The sequence below is a fragment of the Aspergillus lentulus genome (assembly GCF_001445615.1).
Source record: "Aspergillus lentulus DNA, contig: Alt17, strain: IFM 54703, whole genome shotgun sequence".
Taxonomy (NCBI): domain Eukaryota; kingdom Fungi; phylum Ascomycota; class Eurotiomycetes; order Eurotiales; family Aspergillaceae; genus Aspergillus; species Aspergillus lentulus.
The window spans coordinates 1,909,012-1,928,425 of NW_028322112.1; the positions used below are offsets into that span (position 1 = coordinate 1,909,012).

Here is a 19,414-nt window from a genome sequence, read left to right on the forward strand (position 1 = left end):
ATCCCGGGAACCCCGTAGTGAGAGCCACACAGCAGTCCATATCAGTCATGAAAGATGAATCCCATTTCTTTAAAGAAAGAAAGAGAAGGCTAGGTCAAGTAGCTTAGACAGTAAACTCGCCAGGCGTGTTGTCCTTCCACTTTTGCAATTCGCTTAGATTGGCCGAGCTCTTGATATCAATTGGTTCTTGTGCAAACGGCAGAAGCGACTTGACCAGTGCGGCATGGTATTCACTGTTGAAGTAGGCGAACATTGCCTTGTTGGACACGAATCTGAGTTGTGTGAGAATCCATGTGGTTAACGATACACCAGAGTAACTTTGCCTTACTGCTCGATAACGATAATTTCTTCCTTGCCAGACACGACGAATGGATATGCGTGGTGTATGCCCGCGACGTTCTCCCGTATCTCACCTAACGCCTTGAACACATAGTCCTGCAACTATTTTACAAGCTCGTCAGTCCAGTACTGATAAAGTGCTGAGAGAGTCGCGTGCATGCCTCAGGGAACTTTCCCGCTTGTGGGCGAAGGTTGATAACGCAAGTTGGATTCTCTGCCATTACTGCTGTAGATAATGGAAGATGGAGAAATATTGGTCGTCTGTGTGCGGTGTTGAAGAAATTATTAGTCTATATATATCTGATGTTTTGGCAGAATCTCACTCTCGTTCGGGCGTCATCACCATCTACTAAAACCGATCGACGTGCCCAACGTTACCGAACTTGTATCGATTCCCCCGGGGAGGGAGCATGCATTAGCAAATAAGTCAACCCGGCATTTGGTTTGTTAAATCTTGCTGAATTTCCCGAAGCTCGGCGGCCGATCCGTCAAATCGACTCTTTTCCCAGCGTTTGAGATGACCTGTGCCAATGCGTAGATAGTCCGCCTACCAGGCAGCAAGCGGGATATTTACCCCCATTCAAGAGTCTGCCAAAAGGATCGAATGCACCAACTTACTGTTCCATTTGTCACTGAGTACAAGGGCGCCAAGATGCTACAGAAATTCCTTTCTATCGTTGTCATCCTGCTCGCGGTCTCCTATCATGTCTTTTTTCGGAATTTCCTGTTCACATTCCTTGGTGTCGGCCGAAGTCTGAGCCAGATACAGGAGTTTCCATATGCATGCCGCAGATTGGAACATCCTTCCCTGAGCTCCTGCGAGGATCTGTGGCTAGACGAGGAAAATCGCACACTGTATGCCGCGTGTAGCGATATGCGGAGCCGGACTCAGTGGCTTCCAGGGCATGCACCCTTTTCTTCGTCTCGTCACGCGAAGCTGACCTATATCAACCTAGAGCAAACAATTTCAATGCTTCCGGACGACGAAAGACGGACCATTTTTCTGTTCTGAATATCGATTATCCTGGAGAGGATGACCTATACGGCGTGCACCACTTGGAAGTCACCGGCCCGTATAAAGGGATTAATCCTGAAAATGAGAATGTACTCGACCTCCACGGATTCGGGGTCCGAAAGCTCAGCCAGTCTCGACTGCAATTCTTCGTCGTCAATCATCGGCCACCTACCAGTCCTGGAGAGCTCTTGGCAGAGAATATCAATGTGGTTGGAGACAATTCGACGATAGAGGTGTTTGAGCTGGAGCGGGGGTCGTCGAAGCTCGAATTTGTCAAGACAATCGTGGATGACAACCTGATATCCCCGAACGATTTAACGTGGGTTTCAGAGGGTCATATCATCATTACCAATGATCACTTAACAAAAGGTTGGTCCCTTTCCCGCTTCATCTGATATGATTCGTTTTGTGGATAAGCGCTAATGCCGAGTTCCTACGCAGCGGGGAAGGTGAGGACTCCTAAACCATTTCTCATGATCCATCTTTGACATAGGCGCTTTTCTCCAGCTTCGTGAGTTACAGTCCTATTACGGATCCGGAAATCTCATCGCATGCGACCTCGGCTCTGGAGAATGTCATCCAGTTATACAGCACGGACTGCGCTACGCAAATGGCGTGGTTCAGGGCCACGATGGACTCATATACATATCTGAGTTCATCGCCGGCAGAATTTCGGCTTACAAAGTCTTGAGCGATGGAGCATTTATACGCGTTGATACCATCGACTTGAAGATGCCGATTGATAACCTGTACATTGACACCGATGGAAGTATTTGGGCGCCAGGCGTGCCAAAAGTACAACCGTTGTTAAGGACCGTAGAGACCGGAGAAAGGATTGATGTTCCATCAACCGTATATAGAATCAGAAACCTAGGAGATAGTAGGGCTCCACGGTTTGATGTTCGGAAAGTGTTGGAAGACGGAGCCGGTATAGTCCTCCCTGGGTCAACAGCCGTTGTGCATGACGTTAAATCTGGCAAGCTGTTTATGGGCGGGGTAGGGTCGCCATTCATGGCAGTTTGTGCACCGAAATGAATAGCAGAGCGATAGTCCCGCAGGAGCAACCTCGACCGATGTATATAAAGTCCTGTAGCTTAGGCTGCATCACTCAGCCAGTGATTGGATCCTAGGACAGACATGAACGTGAACTTCACTACAGGAAGGTTGGAAAGTTGTATGTATAGAAGCATCGACTTTAGGATAATGTCTTGAATACTTTTAACTAGGAACTACCCCTCATAAAGCTAATACTACCTTCAAGAGCTATTTTACTCAAGCAGGTTCCAAATTAGGAGAAGCCAAGCTGGGATGAGGGCAAGTATCTTGAGCAGTACTGGAAGAGCCCAGCTCATGGAGCAGCCACAATGCTCAAGGGTGCTCTTGCTAAAGAAGTGGAGTGGAAGGGGCTTAAATTTCTGGACGGGTGTCAGATTGCTGGGCCACATGATCCTGCCAGTGTCTGGATCGCAGGGCTCTGACCATGAGTTATGGGCCTATAGTCCTGAGTGGGAAAGAAAGTTGTGGCACAAGACATCGGAGATGTTGACGTTGGATGATCTCTAGATGGATTCACTTCTGCGATGGGGTATAGCTTGTCTCGGCCTACACTGTAAATTTAACTCGAAGTACAGCCGAGAACTGTTCTGACCATCAGCTCGAGTGTATGTTCTATCGAAATCTCTGAAGCACATACTGTGTGGATGATGATAGATAGGCCCTGCGTAGATTTCTCGAATGATGAGATAAATTGCGTCCGGGAAATAATGTACATGGAGCCTGTCGCACAGAGTCGTCCAAGCGAGATTCTATCCGTATCTCTCTCTTCGTTTCTTGATACTCTTCTCATATCATCGGGCAGAACAGCATATCCTCAAACGAGACAGTTTCATGTACAACGCAACATTTTTTCGAGAACATGTAGGTTGGTAGAGGACCAGGAAGTTCTTCGAAGATAAATGTGTTGCTACGGGCTAGTAGATGTACCGGAAACTTCTAGAAATTAGTCTCAAGCTGCTAGTGTGCCTAGTGTTTGGGACACTTACTTGAGATTCTCTTTGTCTGTCATATCCAAGAAGGCAGTGGCTGCCAAGTCTCTGCCGTCGAGACCTCCCTCAGCCTGGGATTGGATGCGGTCCCGCCTCTTGTTTTCCCGTTGAAGAAGGAATCCCAGCAAGGCAGTTAGAATGATGCCGACCAAGCTACAGACGATCATAGACCACATGCCGAGGGGGTATGTTGGCCTGAATCGCGCCATTAGCCAAGTGAAATAATGAATAACCGCGGCGATCGAGCACTCACTCATCTTGGGACCTGTAGAAGAAAGGACCCGCAAGGTTTCCGGAACTGTAACCCAGAAAGAAGCCGATGTTCATGACTATTTTCTTGCTGTGGCCTGGTTGAGTTAGGGTACGTTGTGTCCTGCTGAAGAGGAGAGGCACGAGATCGAGCTTACCTGAAACATTGGCGATAATCATGCTAAGCACGAGAACCCAGGCACCGGGATAGAAGGCAGTCAGGTAGTAGCAGATCAGGCGACCAACCTTCTGATCTAGAGGAACGTAGCGCATTCCAAAGCCAGCCGCTAGAGTTGGGATAAGGTAGAGTATGACAAAGAAGACCCTTCGGTTCTGAAATTTCGAGTTGAGGAACACGCAGCTGAGCTGGGCAAGGCAAATGCTCACGCCATATGGAATCTGATCCAGGATGTGAGAAGAGACCGTGCGAGATGTGTGTTGGATGGGAGATGGCATACCTGTAGAAGTGTCGTCCCCAGTGTTGAAAAGCCAAATCCCCTGATAATGATTGTGCCAAAGTTGCTGAAACCACCATTCGGAATGTTGTCTGACAAAAATGTAATTAGCTTTCATTTCATACCCATGTTTCAAATCCAACGAGCAAAAGTCACACATACACAAAACCCCTTGGCCAAAAAGGATGTAAAGCTTGTAATCTAGGAGTGCTTCCTTCACTTGATACCACTTCAAGTGCTTGTTTTCGATACCAGTTTGATCATTTCGCATTCTTTCAACGATCATTTGTCGTTCCCTTTTTGTAAAAGCATGTGCATCCACAGGAGAGTTTGGTAGAAAAATGAATATGACGATCCCCCACGAAGCACAGAGCGCGCCGCTATTAGAAGTTAATATTTGTGGCCCTTGTGTGCGACATGCCATAGTAAGGGGGGCTTACATCACCAAGAACTCATACTTCCACGAAGGTAGTGCCCCTTTGATATGTCCAATCGCATACCCGAGCAGACCTCCGAGTGCGACTCCTACTCCATAGCCCGAGTGCCAGATACCGATGCGGATAGGCTGCTCTTCTCTTGTATACCACATACTAGTGATTAGGAGAAATGCAGGATCAGCACAGCCTTCCAGAGCACCACCAAGCGCGCGAAGCACTGCAAGAGTGGCAAAATTATGACAGACGGCCTGTATCATCAGGAGGGCACCCCTTTAAATATAGGTCAATAAACGTCTAGTTGACGCAAGGAAACTGAATTGACCAACCATAGGAAGATGCTGACGCCGAGATATCGTGCTACAAGTCTCTGAGATTAGAACACCATCGCCGCAGAAACTTTTATGTTAACACACCTAGAGGCAGTCGTTGCAGTAAGAAATTTGTGGGAATGGCCCATGCTATGAATCCAACGTAGAAGAAGCTGCTGAGCCAGTTATATTCGGTATGTCGCAAGTCGAGATCATCGATGAGGCCAAAGATTGCTGCGTAGCTTAATGTGGTCTAGTAATATTGTCAAGCGCTGTGGTAGAACACTGAATGTCAAGCCAATCTTGGGGCTTACCTTGTCAATATAGAAGAACGCAAAGCAAGTCAACAAGCAAGGCATGATCAGCATGTCAATTTTTCGCCGCAGTCGCCGTATCTCTCGAGGGTCAAATTCCTCCTGGAGGTCATCCGTCGAGTCGAATAAAGCCATAGCTCTGTCATGTTCATAGGTTCTTCCTGCCGAGTTCAAAGATTTCTCGACGACTTCCGCATGGCTAGTCTGCGGCTGCGCAGCGCCATCAAAATCGGGTGCCTTGTCGGACATCATATTTGGGGTGACCTGGACATCAGGCGCCATGGTTTTCTCAATTGTGCTCATGGTGCAAGAAGACTTATGTGGGCAAAGGACCTTCAGTTGGAGCTTTCTTTCTCCTGTCCAGGGCCTGCTAGTTGTATTTGTATGCCACCTGCGGAGCTGCCTTTCGGAGTACTGCGAGATTGGTGGTTGCTCCCGCGTTGCTTGAAGTATACCCCGACTATCTCGAAAAACCGAGAATTATTCATGGCCAAGACCGGTTCTGCCCGAGGACCAAGTCCAGATTTCAGCAGGCTGGATACGAAGGAGACGTGCCATGAAGGAGCCGTGATCAACCGCTTCAGATTGCTCAGTATCCACTTAAACTTTATCGCGTTGCGTCTTGCGGTGGTCCGCACCCATCCCCATGGGGAGGACGGGTCGCGGGGTAGGATAGTGTGCCACGAGATGGGGCCGGACAGCTTCTAACCTAACCGGTGCTATTTCAGAGAAGATAGAACAAGGAGGCTGTTACCGGGGCTGGCATGCTGAGAACTGGCACGTTGCCGAAAAGGCATTCCTCCTCTCCAGACAAGGACATATGTGGGGATAACCTGGAAAAACAAAAGATAATTCCCTTTTTCAGGCAGACGTAGGTACCTACTGGAGGTCTACTTCAAACCACAGTGGTGGAATTGTCCAATACTCATTTCTCAGTGGCTGGAATGACTGGCCAGAATTAATACCGAGACAGTCGGTGTATATCCTTAACAGCGATTTGGCTTGGGCCGAACGATTGGTGCAATGCCAGGGCATGCCAGAGGCAGCTCTAAAACAATCTTGGAATCTGGACCGCAAGTCTTCTATGCGGTGGATGGCGGCTACTTGTGACACATCCCTATTGGTGCCGTGTGCGACCTTTTGTCCTGGATAGTGTTTAAGAAAAGCATACCATCCGTAACAAGATTGACATTGCTCTCTGCCTAACTAACCTACAGATTAGCCGTCTCTTAGGTCAGCAGCCCTACCCCCTTCGGCGTACGATATTGCCACATAGTGGCGTTTAGCTGGGAAGTTAATCGCTCGGCTCTTTCCACCCTTCTGTTCGGCCTATTTGCTATCTATACATCCACAGCCAAAATGGAAGGCTGCAAGAGATGCAGTAACTGTCGCCACCCATAGCTGTGTAAAGCCATCCAAGTATTTAGCATTAGCATTGGATACAGGGGCAATATGCAGAAAGCTAGCCAGACAGCGAGTTGGCATAGAACTCCACCAACTTGGGTAGCACGCCAGTAGGATCATCATAGAGAGCAATGTGCGATTTGTTGGGAACCAGGAACAACTCCTTCGGCTCGGTAGCCTTTCTGATTGCATTCTCGCTGTGGTACCGCGTATCCGCCTCCGAGCCAGCAATCATAAGAATCGGCCTCGGCGAAATCAAATAGTTGAAGGCGAAGGCATCGAAGTTTGCAAGAAGTTCCGTACTGCGAAGTGGGAATCGGTTTGTTGAACGACGGTGCCCGCCCCGGGGTGTACGGTAGTAATCGGCTGCCTCCTTATACAAGGTCGGAAAGGCCGCCGGCACGGTCTTGGGATCATCTGGAGCCCACGGCAGCAGCTGAGGGCTCTGGCCCTTGGCCTCTGACAGTCGAGCATTTGCTGCATTTTCGAGAGTAGCGGCTAACGCATGGGAGGGTGACTCGGCTGCGGTATTTTTCACGCCCTCCCGAATCATAGCTCCCAAGTCCACAGTGCTGACACCGGCGATGGCCTTGATACGGACATCTGTTTGAGCTGCGAAAGATGCATAGCCGCCGGATGCACATAAGCCCAAGACACCGATGCGATCGGGGTCAACTTCGTTCAGGAGCGATAGATGGGTGACTGCAGCCTTGATATCCTCCACTCGTTGTGATGGATCTTCGAGTCCGCGCGGCTCGCCGGAGCTTTCACCCTGATACCCAGCGTCAAACGCAAGAGTAACAAACCCCTGGTTGGCGAGCAAGCGAGCATACAGGCCCGCAGTTTGCTCTTTGACGCCACCACCAGGATGGCTGACGACTATGGCTGCATGCTTTCGGTTGGGGGCGGACGGTGCGGGGATGAGCAGGTTGCCCACGATGTTGAGGTGGCGGCTTTGGAAGGACGCCGTACGTTCTGTAGTCATGATAAGAGACAAGAGGCAGTGATGAACCGGCTTCCGTATAATTTTATTTCGACAACAACTTGGCTTTGGGAGGATGCATGATGAAGAATAAGTGCCTTACATATACAGAGATCGACGGAGATAAGTTGATGACCCGTATCCCCACTATTATGTCCGGCTTATCTCTTCCAGGTCATCACAGGTTCAGCAGGGGCCGAATATCGAAATTATGCTAGGCCTGCAATTAGGCATGCGGGATTTACACCTTCCGAAAATTTTCGGGATTTCGGCTTCGGGAGCCAGACGACCAGTATGAGGTTGGACTTGTGAATGACATCAAAGACATACCACATTCAAAATCTTCACTGCCTCTGTTGCAATGTAGCTCACGGGTTACAACCACTCATTCACCTGCGTCTCTTAACCACGGCACAAGGGGACCATTATCCCAGGTGCCAATTCCTACAATGACGGCTCGGCCTAAGCCACCCTGACTGCAGGCAATCCGACAACTGAAGAAGACACGGAAGAGTGGACGTCCAGCTGTGACTCCAGTCATAGTGGCTCCCAGAGGTCAATCCATTTGAGCAATAGCAGATTGGGATCTTGGAGAGCCAGGGTCAGCCATTCGCTCATAGAAATCAGCGCACTGGCCTGCATACTCTTTATCTTAATATATATTGAGACATACACGTACGTGACTTGCCAAGTTGCAAGCGGACGCATGAGTTATGACCGAGAAAAAAAAGAACAAGCGTCATCATGGTCAGAACTATGAAATACATATTCAAACATAATCGTACAAAGCTTGTTCGGGAAATCTAATGTTAGGCGCCTGTGGGGATATATCCCAGTCCGTGGACCGGTCAGAGTGGCTTATTCCGGACAGAGTATGGACTGATGGCGCGGGCGGCTGCAAAGTGGGCGGATAGGCGTCGAAGCTACCATTGTTTTGAGGAAGGACGATGCGAGCTTGGGTGTGACTGGTGTGTTTTACCGAAGCATCCACAACCTTTGGAAGGCGCTTCCATGACGAGGGATTAAACAGCGGTTTGATCGCCGGAGAATTGACTGCAACAAAGGCCACGAACTTTGCGAATACGTTAGTATCAGAGATCTGTAGTGGCTTGAGCAACATACTATTTCCCTCACAGTCCAGACCGCGGTTGAGTTGATTTGTGAGATCTCAAGGAGAGACATGACGCATCTCAGCAACGCGGCGACAATGATGAATACGCCGGAGCACAGTAGAATCCCTACGACGACTTTCCTGTTTGGCGGAATCACCATTAGTGGATATTTCTCGTAGCGGACTGTCTTACGTACTGATAGATCGTGATCCGCAGATGAATGAGAACCGGAATTGGAATGTAGACGAGAAGCATATCGGTGCTTTAGCTCTGTCAGCATTGTCGGGATAGGCGGACAAGGTGTGCAAGAGCTTACGTGACGTTTAACACTGCCACAATAATATAGAGTGTGTAATAAGACGAACATTCAACTGCAAGTTCAGTGTACTGTCAGTCTTCTGTTGAATATATGAGACAGGAAACGGGGTCAGAGGACACATACGGCCTGGATCGCGGTAAATCTGCCACAATTTCTCAAAGGGTCGACAGCGAAGAAAGATTGCCAGGACAACTGCAATGAAGCTTAGGCCACAATAGACCCCCGTGACTCGAATGATCCTTTGCTGCGCGACACCGCACCTGCGGGTTTCAGTAACTAGAACGCGTCAAGGTAAGAGACCGGGGCTTTGTAATCGTACATGATGCGGTTGTAGTAGATTAAGACAGCCCCTTTCAGTGACCACAGAGCTCCAGCATAGGCAAACCAGCCAGCAATAACCAGTTTGGCTGTAATTTGCATCTGACCTATCTCCTCGTGGCTAAATGTTGCACGTTGTTCTGGCGTCCACCCGATGTTACTGTTGAGGGTTTGCCCTGTTCAACCGCAAAGGAAAGCGTTAGTCGAAGGTGATATGTAAGCGAGCTTCAAGGGCGAACAGGAGTGATGTCCGTACCAACGAGGAATATAGGGATCATTAGGTACTGTCGAAATTAGTCCGTGTCAGCTGTGCCCAATGGAGTGAGTACGCACAGTGACGAATAGCGCTGCGAGAATGCAAAGATAATCGTCTATCCCCCACCCCCGGAAGCCTACGAGGTGCCATCTTGAGATTAGTCGCAAAATAAGGACAAAAATCGCGAGGCTAAATTCAATGGCTGCCTCGGTAATGAAGGGGGACTTCGTAACCATTTCCGGCTAGGTGAGAGCACTAGGAAAGTAACAGTAAGCTGCCATCTCCAGGAGCCGAGATGTAGCTAGGAGTAAACAGGGTCGACGACGATTCTAATTCTTCAACCGCGAAGATTCATGATCGAGGAGGCCGATATATTAGACGGAGACGAGCCTTTTGAAACTATAAGATTTAGAGTCCGTCCACTTTCGGGGCAGTGGCAAGTTTCAATCCGTGGGTCTAGGCTGTTCACAGTCGCTGGGCCTCTTTCGCATGCCAGCAGAACTGGTGCTGAGGTTCCTTGGTACAGAATCGGATTGAACAGACATGCACAGGCGGGAGTGACGACCTCCACTGTAGCTCGGAGTTTCCGGTTGTAGGCGGAAATCCATCGATAAACCAGGCTCTCAGACCATGTCACTTTATTTGGGGCCTATATTTTTGTTGACCATACCCATTTGTTGCCGGTAAACAGTAGAATAATGGGAAAAAAAAAAAAAAAAAAAAGAGAAGAAACAGTTTCCCGCTAGCGCTTATGCCGTCATGGCATTATTATAGTCAACTATAGCACGGCTTATACTCATTCCTACAAGGCCACAAACCGTACGGCATATATAAGCCTGACTCTCCCGGTCAAATGAGTCCTGGATGTGATTCAAAACTCAACCAACCTACATTAAGTTCATTTCTTATTATCGAGTTTTCGCAGTAGTAAATCATCATGTCTTCTCTACCATTCAACTCTACAAACCTGCCTAGTCAACTATTCATCAACAACGAGTATGTCCCGTCGAAGAATGGCAAAGTATTCTCTGTTGCAAACCCCAGAGATGGATCCCTGGTTGCCGAAAACGTTCCCCTCGCAGACGAGGCCGATGTGAATCGTGCCGTCGAAGCGGCCGAAGCAGCCTTCCCAGCCTGGAGGTCATTGACAGGCGTGGTGCGACGAGAAATCATGCTGAAGTTTGCCGCGCTCTTGGAGAAACACAGTGAAACGCTCGCAGAGCTCTCCAGGATTACACAAGGTGCCCCCTACCTTGCATGGGGTCAATTTGAGATTGCCATTGCCGCGGAATCATTCCGGTATTATGCAGGCTGGATCGACAAGTTTCAAGGAGATGCTTATCCGGAGGAGGATGGCTATCTCAAAATCACTCGTCATGAGCCCCTGGGTGTCACTGCGGGCATCGTCCCCTGGAATGGCCCGCTTGGGACTGCCGGGGCCAAAATGGCACCCGCACTTGCCACCGGGAATACATTCATCCTAAAGCCATCTGAGAAGACTCCATTTGCAGGGCTTGCTCTGGGTCCATTGATTAAGGAGGCTGGGTTCCCACCGGGCGTCGTGCAGGTTCTCTCTGGAGACGGCACCACCGGCGCACTGCTAGCAAGTCACCTTCGGATCAGGAAAGTCAGCTTTACAGGGTCTATTCCAACCGGCAAAATTATTCAAAAATTGGCGGCAGAGTCGAACTTGAAGAGGGTCACTTTGGAGCTTGGTGGAAAATCTCCTGCTATTGTCTTTGATGATGCCAACCTCGATAACGCTCTTACATGGTGCGTCAATGGCATTGCAGCCAACACGGGACAAGTCTGCTTTGCGGCATCCCGCGTCTATGTCCAAGAAGGCATTAGGGATAAGTTCGTCGAGAAATTCAAGGCGGCTTTGAAGCAGCGGGGCGAAGCCATTGGCGATCCTGATAAGCCAACCACTCTAATGGGGCCACTCGTCGACGAAGCACAGTTTAACAAGGTGACCGGGTTCATCCAACGCGGGTTGACACAGGGTACGCTTGTTCTTGGGGGGAAGCGCGTCGGGGATACTGGGTTTTTTGTTGAACCCACTCTGTTCTGCGATGTCCCTCAGAATGCTGAGATCTATCAGCAGGAAATCTTCGGTCCGGTTGTGATTGTGAATAGTTTCAAAACTGAAGAAGAAGTCATCCACAAGGCGAACGCAACAGAGTACGGTCTCATGGCTGGGGTCTTCACGCAAGATATCAACCGCGCGCTGCGGGTTTCAAGTGCCCTTGATTCTGGTATGGTTGGCGTTAATCTCATTAGTCGCTACTTCTTGAATGCTCCCTTTGGAGGAACTAAGCAGAGCGGTATTGGCCGGGAGAATGGAAGGGCTGCCCTGGAAGCGTTTACTGAGGTGAAGACCGTGATGGTGAACTTGACGTACTAGGACAAGAATGGAAATCATTGGTCTCAGATATTACATCGTTAGTCGCAGAATGGTACGAATAATGACTTCTGGTCTTAAGAAAGTCAGACCGTTGAACGAGTATTGACTGCGTATATTCCCCATATTCAATCCAATCTCAGTCAAAGGGTGTCTTCATTTGCTCCCCAAGCATTTGGCTTATCTTGCGCTGTCTGAATACTGAAATTGAGAAAGCCAGTTTGGCCTTTACACTCGTGTACCGCCGAATAGGCTTTGAGCGTGGCCCCATTTCAACGCCTCTGTTCTCCCCTGGCATGTATTCACTCTGTTTAGGTAGTCCGGGTTTGTCGCCGTCGTATTCCCATCCCTACGTAAGACGTGGCTGATGGGAATCGGCCAACGAAGGATTCAAAGTTGAAACGCTGTTTAAGTTCAGGCCCCGTCGATAATTGAAAGCCGAGTCCACCCTAAAGCGTCCTAAGAATAGGGGTTAGGAGGTTGATGGACGGAGGCCGATACGCTCAGGCACGGTCCGAAAAATGTCGGACTTTGAGCCGGACAGCGATCCCCACACTTCCCCGCATTGTTCATGGCATCGCCAATGCACTGGCAGATCAGATGTCATGCGCACCTCAAGACCGGCACTTCTCGATGTTACAACGGTAACTTACGGGAGCAACTTTTTGGTAGGCACGTCCTTGTCGGAGCACTGATAGCCAAGCGAGAATGCCTGACTACAAGCTCAGCCGTGGCTCAAAAGCTTCCTCAACCAGGACGGAACTCTACTGGCCCAGTCACTGCGCTGCTTACATTGACACCAAAGAAAGATTAACACAGCAGGTGAGGTTTCCTCGTACCACGAAGATATGGTCTCTATTTCTAACACGTGGTTCTAACGGGATACCACTTTTCAACTGCAAGGCTGTATTAGACGGGCAGAAAGTCGCCACTACCGACTCCGCTGTGACTACGGACTTTCTCTGTTTAGAGTGATTGGGAATGACCAGTTTGTTGTTGTTGAGCTGAAAATCAGGCCTAGTTTGGCACATCTTAAGGACAAAGTTCCCTAACCGAACAAAATCGGTACACAAACCAGAAGGCCGTGTTTGAATGGGTTACCGGTCCCTAACACATGGATCTGGCGAAAGAGCTCATTCCATTGGGGGACATCTCGAAGAGTTGGGTTCAAAGCGATATGAAGCTTCTTTCACAACTGTATGCCCATCTCGGCAGCTGCTGTTGTATCTTGGGTGATAGTGGAGCTATAGCACGGAATGAATCTAGAGAGTCGACTTTGTATGGGTTCTTGCATGTAAAGTGCTTGATATGGTTACCTAGGCGTCTCTGGGTTTCTTACGAGCTCCTCTGTACCGGTAGTAGTACTATAGAGTATGGCTATGGCCAGTGCATTTGCGCCGCTGGACGGCGTTGAAGTATATTGTAGCGCCCCAAGGACTAAAAATATGTGCGTTATAACCTAACTTTGCGCATTTGTCAATGTACCGGAGTTGTAAATATGCTAATGCACGATTTTACCTGGCGACGGCTCCAGGAAAGTCGTGATATCTTGCACATTGTGTAAATCTAGAAGCAGGAACCCGTCCAACATGGCCGTCGCTCAGGTAGCAAAGCCCTGCAGGTAATTTGCCGTATAAATCGATACATAGACCGAGACAGACCCTGGAATCATAGGCGACATGTCGTCGAATCGCCCAGCTGCAGAAACAATGCAACCGCATCAGTTGTGAGAGTTTCCTCTCCATGATCCAGCTGCTGGGAGGCAACTGCACGCACCCAGAATTTCCTCCCTGTCCTCGCTACCACCTTTGCGCGAATAATGAGCAAACCCGGAACTCGCACTGGTCGGTGATACCGAATATGAAGCTGCGCCGTATAAGGCTTCCCTACTTGTCGGGTCTCTAACAAGTGTGCCGTGACAGCCTTGTGCATTGTCTCGTCGAAGCAGCTCGCCAGGACTCCACCGTGCGCTGTCGAAGGGTGGCCTGACACCCCAGGACTGCTTAACTCCAAAATTACAATGATATCGGCAAGGAGACCGGATAGTTGCGCTAAGGATGGCTCTGTCTTTGAATCGGGCCACCGTGGGCTGGTTGCTAGTGGCAGTTGCAGGGTTCGACGTCGGAGGATGAGGCGGGTTGGAATTGTTTTGGCCGTAGCTAGTGTGCCTCCGAAGTAGCCGAAACGGTCACCCTCTGCATCATTGTGCCTCTGAAAAGAGCCATAAGGTATGTAGCTTTTGTCTTGGAGAAGACGGGTCGCCAGGACATACGCAGGACATGGTGCGCTGCCACCGTCTGGCCTTCGATGGCACATGATGACAACCTGTAACTTCGCAAGGATCAAGGCTGCATTTTGGGGTAGTAGAAGTTCTGGTCAGTGAGTGACTCAACGCCGAAAATGTGCGGAGTGGCGGTAATACAGACTTAAGCGCAACCTCTTGCGTCTGAGTTTTATGGTATGATTAACCGAGTCTTGAATCATATTCCGAGCAGCTCCACATTCCATTCCAGGAGGTCACTGGCAATCCCCACAATGCCTGTGTATTTCCTCGTTCAGCTCTCTGGCGGCTGGGGGACAGCTGCCTACTTCGAGTGCTTCCACAACAAGAGGCACTATTCCCCCGGGTGTCCGCGCCACGCAAAGAGCAGACGCCAGGCACCGGTGACGGCAAGTCTCTCTCCACGGATGCTTTCGTACTTGTCTCCTTGGATTATTCATTTCAGGTGCGCCTGACGGGTTCCTCGATCTTGTGAAGTCGCCCCATTCCGCTAACTCCGAGCGTTCGGTTTTCTCGGCATTTAGGGAGAGGTACGCCTTCAATGTCGACTATGGATCTGAGCCTTCTAGGCTACCCCACAAACTTCGGCAACCCTACTGCGCTAGTTTGGCTCCTCAGGAAGGATGCCACCCAGAGTGCCAGGAGACAGATGGATTCGTGACCAAGTGTGTCCCCGCTGCGATCATTGAGGTCAGGAACAGCGACTGTCCGATCTATGTAGGCGACTGGTCACTGGAAGAATAAAAACTGGAAACCAGCGGGGCTGAAAGCACCAAAGTTGCATGGGATGCTCTGACCATCGCGAAGAGGCTTATGGCTCGGCCTTCCCCGCAGCTGACCGCGACACAAACAGATCTGGGGCGCCTACCGCGATGCGAGCAAGGCTTACGCACATGCTGCTTCGGAGGGCCAAGGATTTGGCTGAGCATGCTGTGTCTCTCGCCCCGGCTGCCATGACAAGGCCAACTGTGTCAACCCCGCGCTCGATGAAAGCTTGCCCTCCCTGAAGTAGCAGGGCTGCCGTCCTGAGTAACTTCCTGTCGCCTACTCATGTCCGCCAGTATAATCATTCTGGCTTCGTTACAGAGTGACCCCACTGGGTACTGTTGTTGCCGGCCTTGACCTGGTATTCGGTTTTCTGTCCTATTATGTTTCGCCTCATTACCGAATCGATGTATAAATTCATACTTCATACTACTATCATGCATCCATAGGTGAGTAACACTCTTAACTTAAGCAGTCATGGCCTCTTCCAAAGTCTATGCCATCACCGGTGGTGCCTCCGGCATGGGTGCAGCGACCGCACGCCTGCTAGCAGAGCGAGGCGCCAGCGCTATTTGCATCGCCGACATCGTGGATAAGCACTTCACCGAACTGACAGCCTCAATCAACCAGCTTAACCCATCCACCAAGGTCCGATGTCAAATCGTTGACGTGAGCTCCTCCGAGTCCGTCGACGACTGGATACAGGACATTATCACAACCTTCGGAGACCTGCACGGCGTTGCTAACGTGGCAGGGCTTCCCCAGCCCATCGGCGCGCGGGGCGTCCCCGCGATTGTGGAAGAAACGGACAGCGCTTGGGATGGGATCCTCAGTGTCAATCTGAACGGTGTCTTCTACTGCACCAGGGCCGCCGTTCGAGCGATGAAGGAGCTCCCCTCTGCCTCGGATCGCGCAATCGTCAATGTAGCTAGCATGGCTTCGCTGCAGCATAATCCTGACGCTTACGCCTACCGAACCTCGAAGGCAGGCTGCGCTCATTTGACACAGAGCGTGGCGAAGGATACCATAGGCCTCGGAATTCGTCTAAACTGCGTTTCCCCTGGTATGCGTCCTAAGTACTTTCCTTTTCCGTAGAGCATGTGCGCTAATACTTCTCTAGGTGTGACAAACACCCCGATGCTGAACAAGTTCTTTGATGTATCAGAAGACGTCAAGAAAGATTACCTCAGAAGTGGATGGACTTCAATGCAGCCGGAGGATGTGGCTCGAGTGATTGTCTGGCTCTTGAGCGAGGATTCAAAGTGCGTTTTTGGCGCGAATATCAACGTTGGCGCTGCAGTACCCTAGTCTGTCGATAGGAATATAATATGTCTGCACAGACATTCGTTTTATGTCTCTGGTATTTACGAATGGTCTGCAAGAAGACGCTAGGCGGTATGAGTGAAGCCGCTGAAGCGTAATAAGCCTCCGTTAAATCCTGACGGCCTGAGATCCGTTAGCTAACTACTGATTGCCAGCTATTCTACATTTTATCAACCTTAAACAGTACACTTCCCAACAGTCGCGACGACCCAGCGAGCGCACTTCTTGTGAGAAGGATCCACCCATTTTGCAGAGTCTCTCTCCCTCTGGATCACCGAAACCTACGCTTCGTTAGATATTTTTAAGGGCGATAAACGACTTTGGCCACCTTACTCCCTGCGTCAAATGTCATTTAGTACAGCCCCCGTCGCTTTTACCCACGGAAAGCACAGGTCTACGACGGTGAGGGAATCCACAGAGATAGTTCTACGCCACACAGAAGGCGACGAGGGCCTCATGTCACCCTGGACGAGATTCGCACCCAGCTGACTCCCGAGCTGGAATGGTCCTGAGTCGGTGTCTCCATCAGTCCGGTCGTATCCCTCGACTGCCAGGTAGTGCATCAAATCTCGGTGGTCATTAATATCCGTCGGTATTTACTCGTGCTGGTATGATCGGGTGGTCGCGTATCCCTCGATCGCGGTACCTCAGAGCCGGGAACGCAAGGACAATGCTGCGCCCTTGCTCGTCGAACCCAGTTGTGTATCGAGTGTCCTTCCGTAGCCTGTACTCTGTTACTGGGGATGTCCATGGGGTTTGCTGCGGCGCCATGTTCGTGCAGATGATAGTATGGATTCTGTATTGGTACCACGAGATGAGAATTAATGGCGCGCGGGTCGAGATGCGGATCTGTTTCTAAGTCCTGGATGCTTGTATTTTGTATGTTGATGCCAAAGGTAAATCGGGAGTGTGTATTGCCGAGAGGAAGCAGAAAACCGAAGAATGCCAGAAAGCCGACCTGGCGATGTCTCCACTTAAGTGAAGCCCGATGCAGATAAGAGCTAGACTCAACCATCTTTATCTTCCCAGCACTTCACTGTCACTTCCTGCGACAACCAGCTCACAATGTCCGCCCCGCTTGCCAACAAAGTGTTCGTCATCACCGGCGGCGCGGCTGGGATTGGCCTCGCGACAGTCAGGACACTCCTTTCCCGCGGCGCCTCGCTCAGCGTGTGCGACATCCACGAGGGCAACTTGCGCAGCGTGATCGAATCACTCGATGCGTCGGAGATATCGCGGGTTCTGTTCCAGACACTCGATGTCCGCGACCGCACCCAGGTCGATGATTTTCTCGCCGCGACAAAGCAGCGGTTCAAGCATGTCAACGGCGTCGCAAACATTGCAGGCACGATTGGCAAGAGCTTCGGCGTCCGCAACCTGTGGGATGTCCCCATGGCCGAGTATGAGTTCGTGATGGACGTTAATGTCCGCGGCAGCTTCAACTTCGTCGCCCAGGCTCTGAAGCCAGGGTATCTGGAGGATGGATCGAGCATCGTGAATGTCGGCAGTGTTGCGTCGCTACGAGGCTACGATAAGGGCGCTATTTATCCCATCAGCAAACATGCGGTGATTGGATTGACCAAAGGCGCAGCGAAGGAAGGAGGACCTCGCGAAATCCGAGTGAATGCTGTGTTGCCGTAAGTTTACTTTTTCTACTGCCAGTGATATATGATTAACCGTAGGCTAGGGGACCGATCCAGACGCAACTCCTAAGAGAGACTACCCACGCCTTCGGGGACCTGAAACGGCCGAGTGCCTACCGACCTTTTACGCGCGAAGGAGATCCTCAGGAAATAGCTAATGTAATTTCCTTCTTGTTGGGTCCTGAGAGCACATATGTGACTGGCGCAGTATGGGCTGCAGATGGGGGATCTCTGGCATAGAAGTGCGCCAAATGCTGCCGGTTTATTTTGAATTTTGCATGAATACAAAGGGTGAAAATATTGAAGAACAGTGTTCGTTCATATCCTGACGAACGCACTACACGGACGCGTGCCAGTGGCTGTACCCGACACACGGTACTCCTCTGTATGACCACTAACAAACTTGCAATGATCGGCAAGCTTGTCTTTTGAGAATTACGTACAGTAAGCAGCAAGTCCTTGAGGGTCCTATGCGAAGACACTCTGTGCGAGATCACCTATCCCTGGGGTTTTCTTCGGACCGGAGCACATCGCTTTAAGTTGGCAAGTGCCTTGTTCCGAGGCCCACATTCTGCCATGGCAATGGGGGGTTAAACTCTCAGTCCCGAGCCGGGGTACATTGAAAGAATACGCAGGAAGATTCAAAAGCAAAGAATAGCTCGAATTCTAACCCCAAGTTGGCATTGTTACTTCAATTATCTAACTGACCACCTGGGAGTACTGCGACCTCCTACCATTCTCCAGGAGTATAATCCACCACGATGACGTTCTCGACAGCGTTCAAGACGACAGGTGTAATCAGACTGTGGTATGGATCCTTGAAAGTGTAATAGTCACGGTCCTCTGCGCTATCGAACTCCCAGGTAAAAGCATACTGATACCCCTTCTGCTATGAGATTAGCCCAATCTCATATCGGCAGCCTGTAGCCCAGAGAACAGCAGAGTTCCTTACATTAAAGTTTTTGGGCGAATTATTCTTCCCCCCGGTGAGAGACTTTGCCAGAGGTTTTCCCGTTGTGGGATGTAGCGCTTTGTCCTTTATCTCCCGTAGACTGTTCAGGGCCTGAGAGATGTATGTCAGTCCAGTGCCTCCAGTTCTTGAGAGAGATTCTCTCACTTACATGTTCCTTATCTGCATCACTGATGTCGGCCTTGAAGGAAAAGATGACGACGTGGGTGATGGTCATTTTGAAGATAGTGGTTAGGATATTCGCCGGAGTCTGATGGCATGCACGATACGGTCGACGGGTGATCTGACAAGACAGGCCACGCCACTTATACCCAGACACGCATCCGGCATTCGGCTTGGTTTCGACCGGTAAATCATGCCTCGACAACTTACGATAGTTATCCATTATTTGGCCGCATCGACTTGCAAACAAGGCGTCCCGCATTTCAGGCCGTGGACTAAGGTAATGTGAGGGGAACGTGGGGATGGTTCGGTAAAT

The 19,414-nt window shown here is 50.2% G+C and overlaps 10 protein-coding genes across 10 annotated transcripts; 4 read left to right on the forward strand and 6 right to left on the reverse strand.

Annotated features, from left to right (window-relative positions):
- Positions 1 to 103: 103 nt before the first annotated feature.
- Positions 104 to 560, reverse strand: ALT_9639 (uncharacterized protein; the record flags this gene model as incomplete). Its single annotated transcript, XM_033563860.1, has 3 exons — positions 104 to 272; positions 329 to 413; positions 470 to 560. 3 exons carry the CDS (start codon positions 558 to 560, stop codon positions 104 to 106), a joined length of 345 nt encoding a protein of 114 aa, XP_033419751.1.
- Positions 561 to 943: 383 nt separating this feature from the next.
- On the forward strand, positions 944 to 1,817 carry ALT_9640 (uncharacterized protein; the record flags this gene model as incomplete). Its single annotated transcript, XM_089600656.1, has 3 exons — positions 944 to 1,194; positions 1,242 to 1,673; positions 1,772 to 1,817. The coding sequence occupies 3 exons, from the start codon at positions 944 to 946 to the stop codon at positions 1,815 to 1,817; spliced, it is 729 nt and encodes a 242-aa protein (XP_089455153.1).
- Positions 1,818 to 3,324: 1,507 nt separating this feature from the next.
- ALT_9641 (putative transporter C460.05) lies at positions 3,325 to 5,465 on the reverse strand (the record flags this gene model as incomplete). Its single annotated transcript, XM_089600657.1, has 10 exons — positions 3,325 to 3,346; positions 3,397 to 3,594; positions 3,653 to 3,746; positions 3,807 to 4,047; positions 4,107 to 4,195; positions 4,266 to 4,483; positions 4,544 to 4,810; positions 4,867 to 4,897; positions 4,954 to 5,101; positions 5,163 to 5,465. The coding sequence occupies 10 exons, from the start codon at positions 5,463 to 5,465 to the stop codon at positions 3,325 to 3,327; spliced, it is 1,611 nt and encodes a 536-aa protein (XP_089455154.1).
- A 1,159-nt stretch (positions 5,466 to 6,624) lies between these two features.
- On the reverse strand, positions 6,625 to 7,551 carry ALT_9642 (alpha/beta hydrolase; the record flags this gene model as incomplete). Its single annotated transcript, XM_033563857.2, has 1 exon — positions 6,625 to 7,551. The coding sequence occupies one exon, from the start codon at positions 7,549 to 7,551 to the stop codon at positions 6,625 to 6,627; it is 927 nt and encodes a 308-aa protein (XP_033419748.2).
- A 766-nt stretch (positions 7,552 to 8,317) lies between these two features.
- ALT_9643 (uncharacterized protein) lies at positions 8,318 to 9,789 on the reverse strand (the record flags this gene model as incomplete). The annotated part of the gene is made up of 8 exons (XM_033563856.2): positions 8,318 to 8,620; positions 8,671 to 8,800; positions 8,857 to 8,922; positions 8,977 to 9,031; positions 9,103 to 9,239; positions 9,299 to 9,473; positions 9,554 to 9,581; positions 9,631 to 9,789. 8 exons carry the CDS (start codon positions 9,787 to 9,789, stop codon positions 8,318 to 8,320), a joined length of 1,053 nt encoding a protein of 350 aa, XP_033419747.2.
- Positions 9,790 to 10,490: 701 nt separating this feature from the next.
- On the forward strand, positions 10,491 to 11,957 carry ALT_9644 (retinal dehydrogenase 2; the record flags this gene model as incomplete). Its single annotated transcript, XM_033564203.2, has 1 exon — positions 10,491 to 11,957. One exon carries the CDS (start codon positions 10,491 to 10,493, stop codon positions 11,955 to 11,957), a length of 1,467 nt encoding a protein of 488 aa, XP_033420094.2.
- Positions 11,958 to 13,622: 1,665 nt separating this feature from the next.
- On the reverse strand, positions 13,623 to 14,270 carry ALT_9645 (PaaI family thioesterase; the record flags this gene model as incomplete). Its single annotated transcript, XM_033564204.2, has 1 exon — positions 13,623 to 14,270. One exon carries the CDS (start codon positions 14,268 to 14,270, stop codon positions 13,623 to 13,625), a length of 648 nt encoding a protein of 215 aa, XP_033420095.2.
- A 1,207-nt stretch (positions 14,271 to 15,477) lies between these two features.
- ALT_9646 (SDR family oxidoreductase) lies at positions 15,478 to 16,308 on the forward strand (the record flags this gene model as incomplete). The annotated part of the gene is made up of 2 exons (XM_033564205.2): positions 15,478 to 16,063; positions 16,121 to 16,308. The coding sequence occupies 2 exons, from the start codon at positions 15,478 to 15,480 to the stop codon at positions 16,306 to 16,308; spliced, it is 774 nt and encodes a 257-aa protein (XP_033420096.2).
- Positions 16,309 to 17,388: 1,080 nt separating this feature from the next.
- Positions 17,389 to 18,206, forward strand: ALT_9647 (SDR family NAD(P)-dependent oxidoreductase; the record flags this gene model as incomplete). Its single annotated transcript, XM_033564206.2, has 2 exons — positions 17,389 to 17,960; positions 18,011 to 18,206. 2 exons carry the CDS (start codon positions 17,389 to 17,391, stop codon positions 18,204 to 18,206), a joined length of 768 nt encoding a protein of 255 aa, XP_033420097.2.
- Positions 18,207 to 18,696: 490 nt separating this feature from the next.
- Positions 18,697 to 19,153, reverse strand: ALT_9648 (Dabb family protein; the record flags this gene model as incomplete). Its single annotated transcript, XM_033564207.2, has 3 exons — positions 18,697 to 18,852; positions 18,919 to 19,029; positions 19,088 to 19,153. The coding sequence occupies 3 exons, from the start codon at positions 19,151 to 19,153 to the stop codon at positions 18,697 to 18,699; spliced, it is 333 nt and encodes a 110-aa protein (XP_033420098.2).
- Between the last annotated feature and the right edge of the window lie 261 nt (positions 19,154 to 19,414).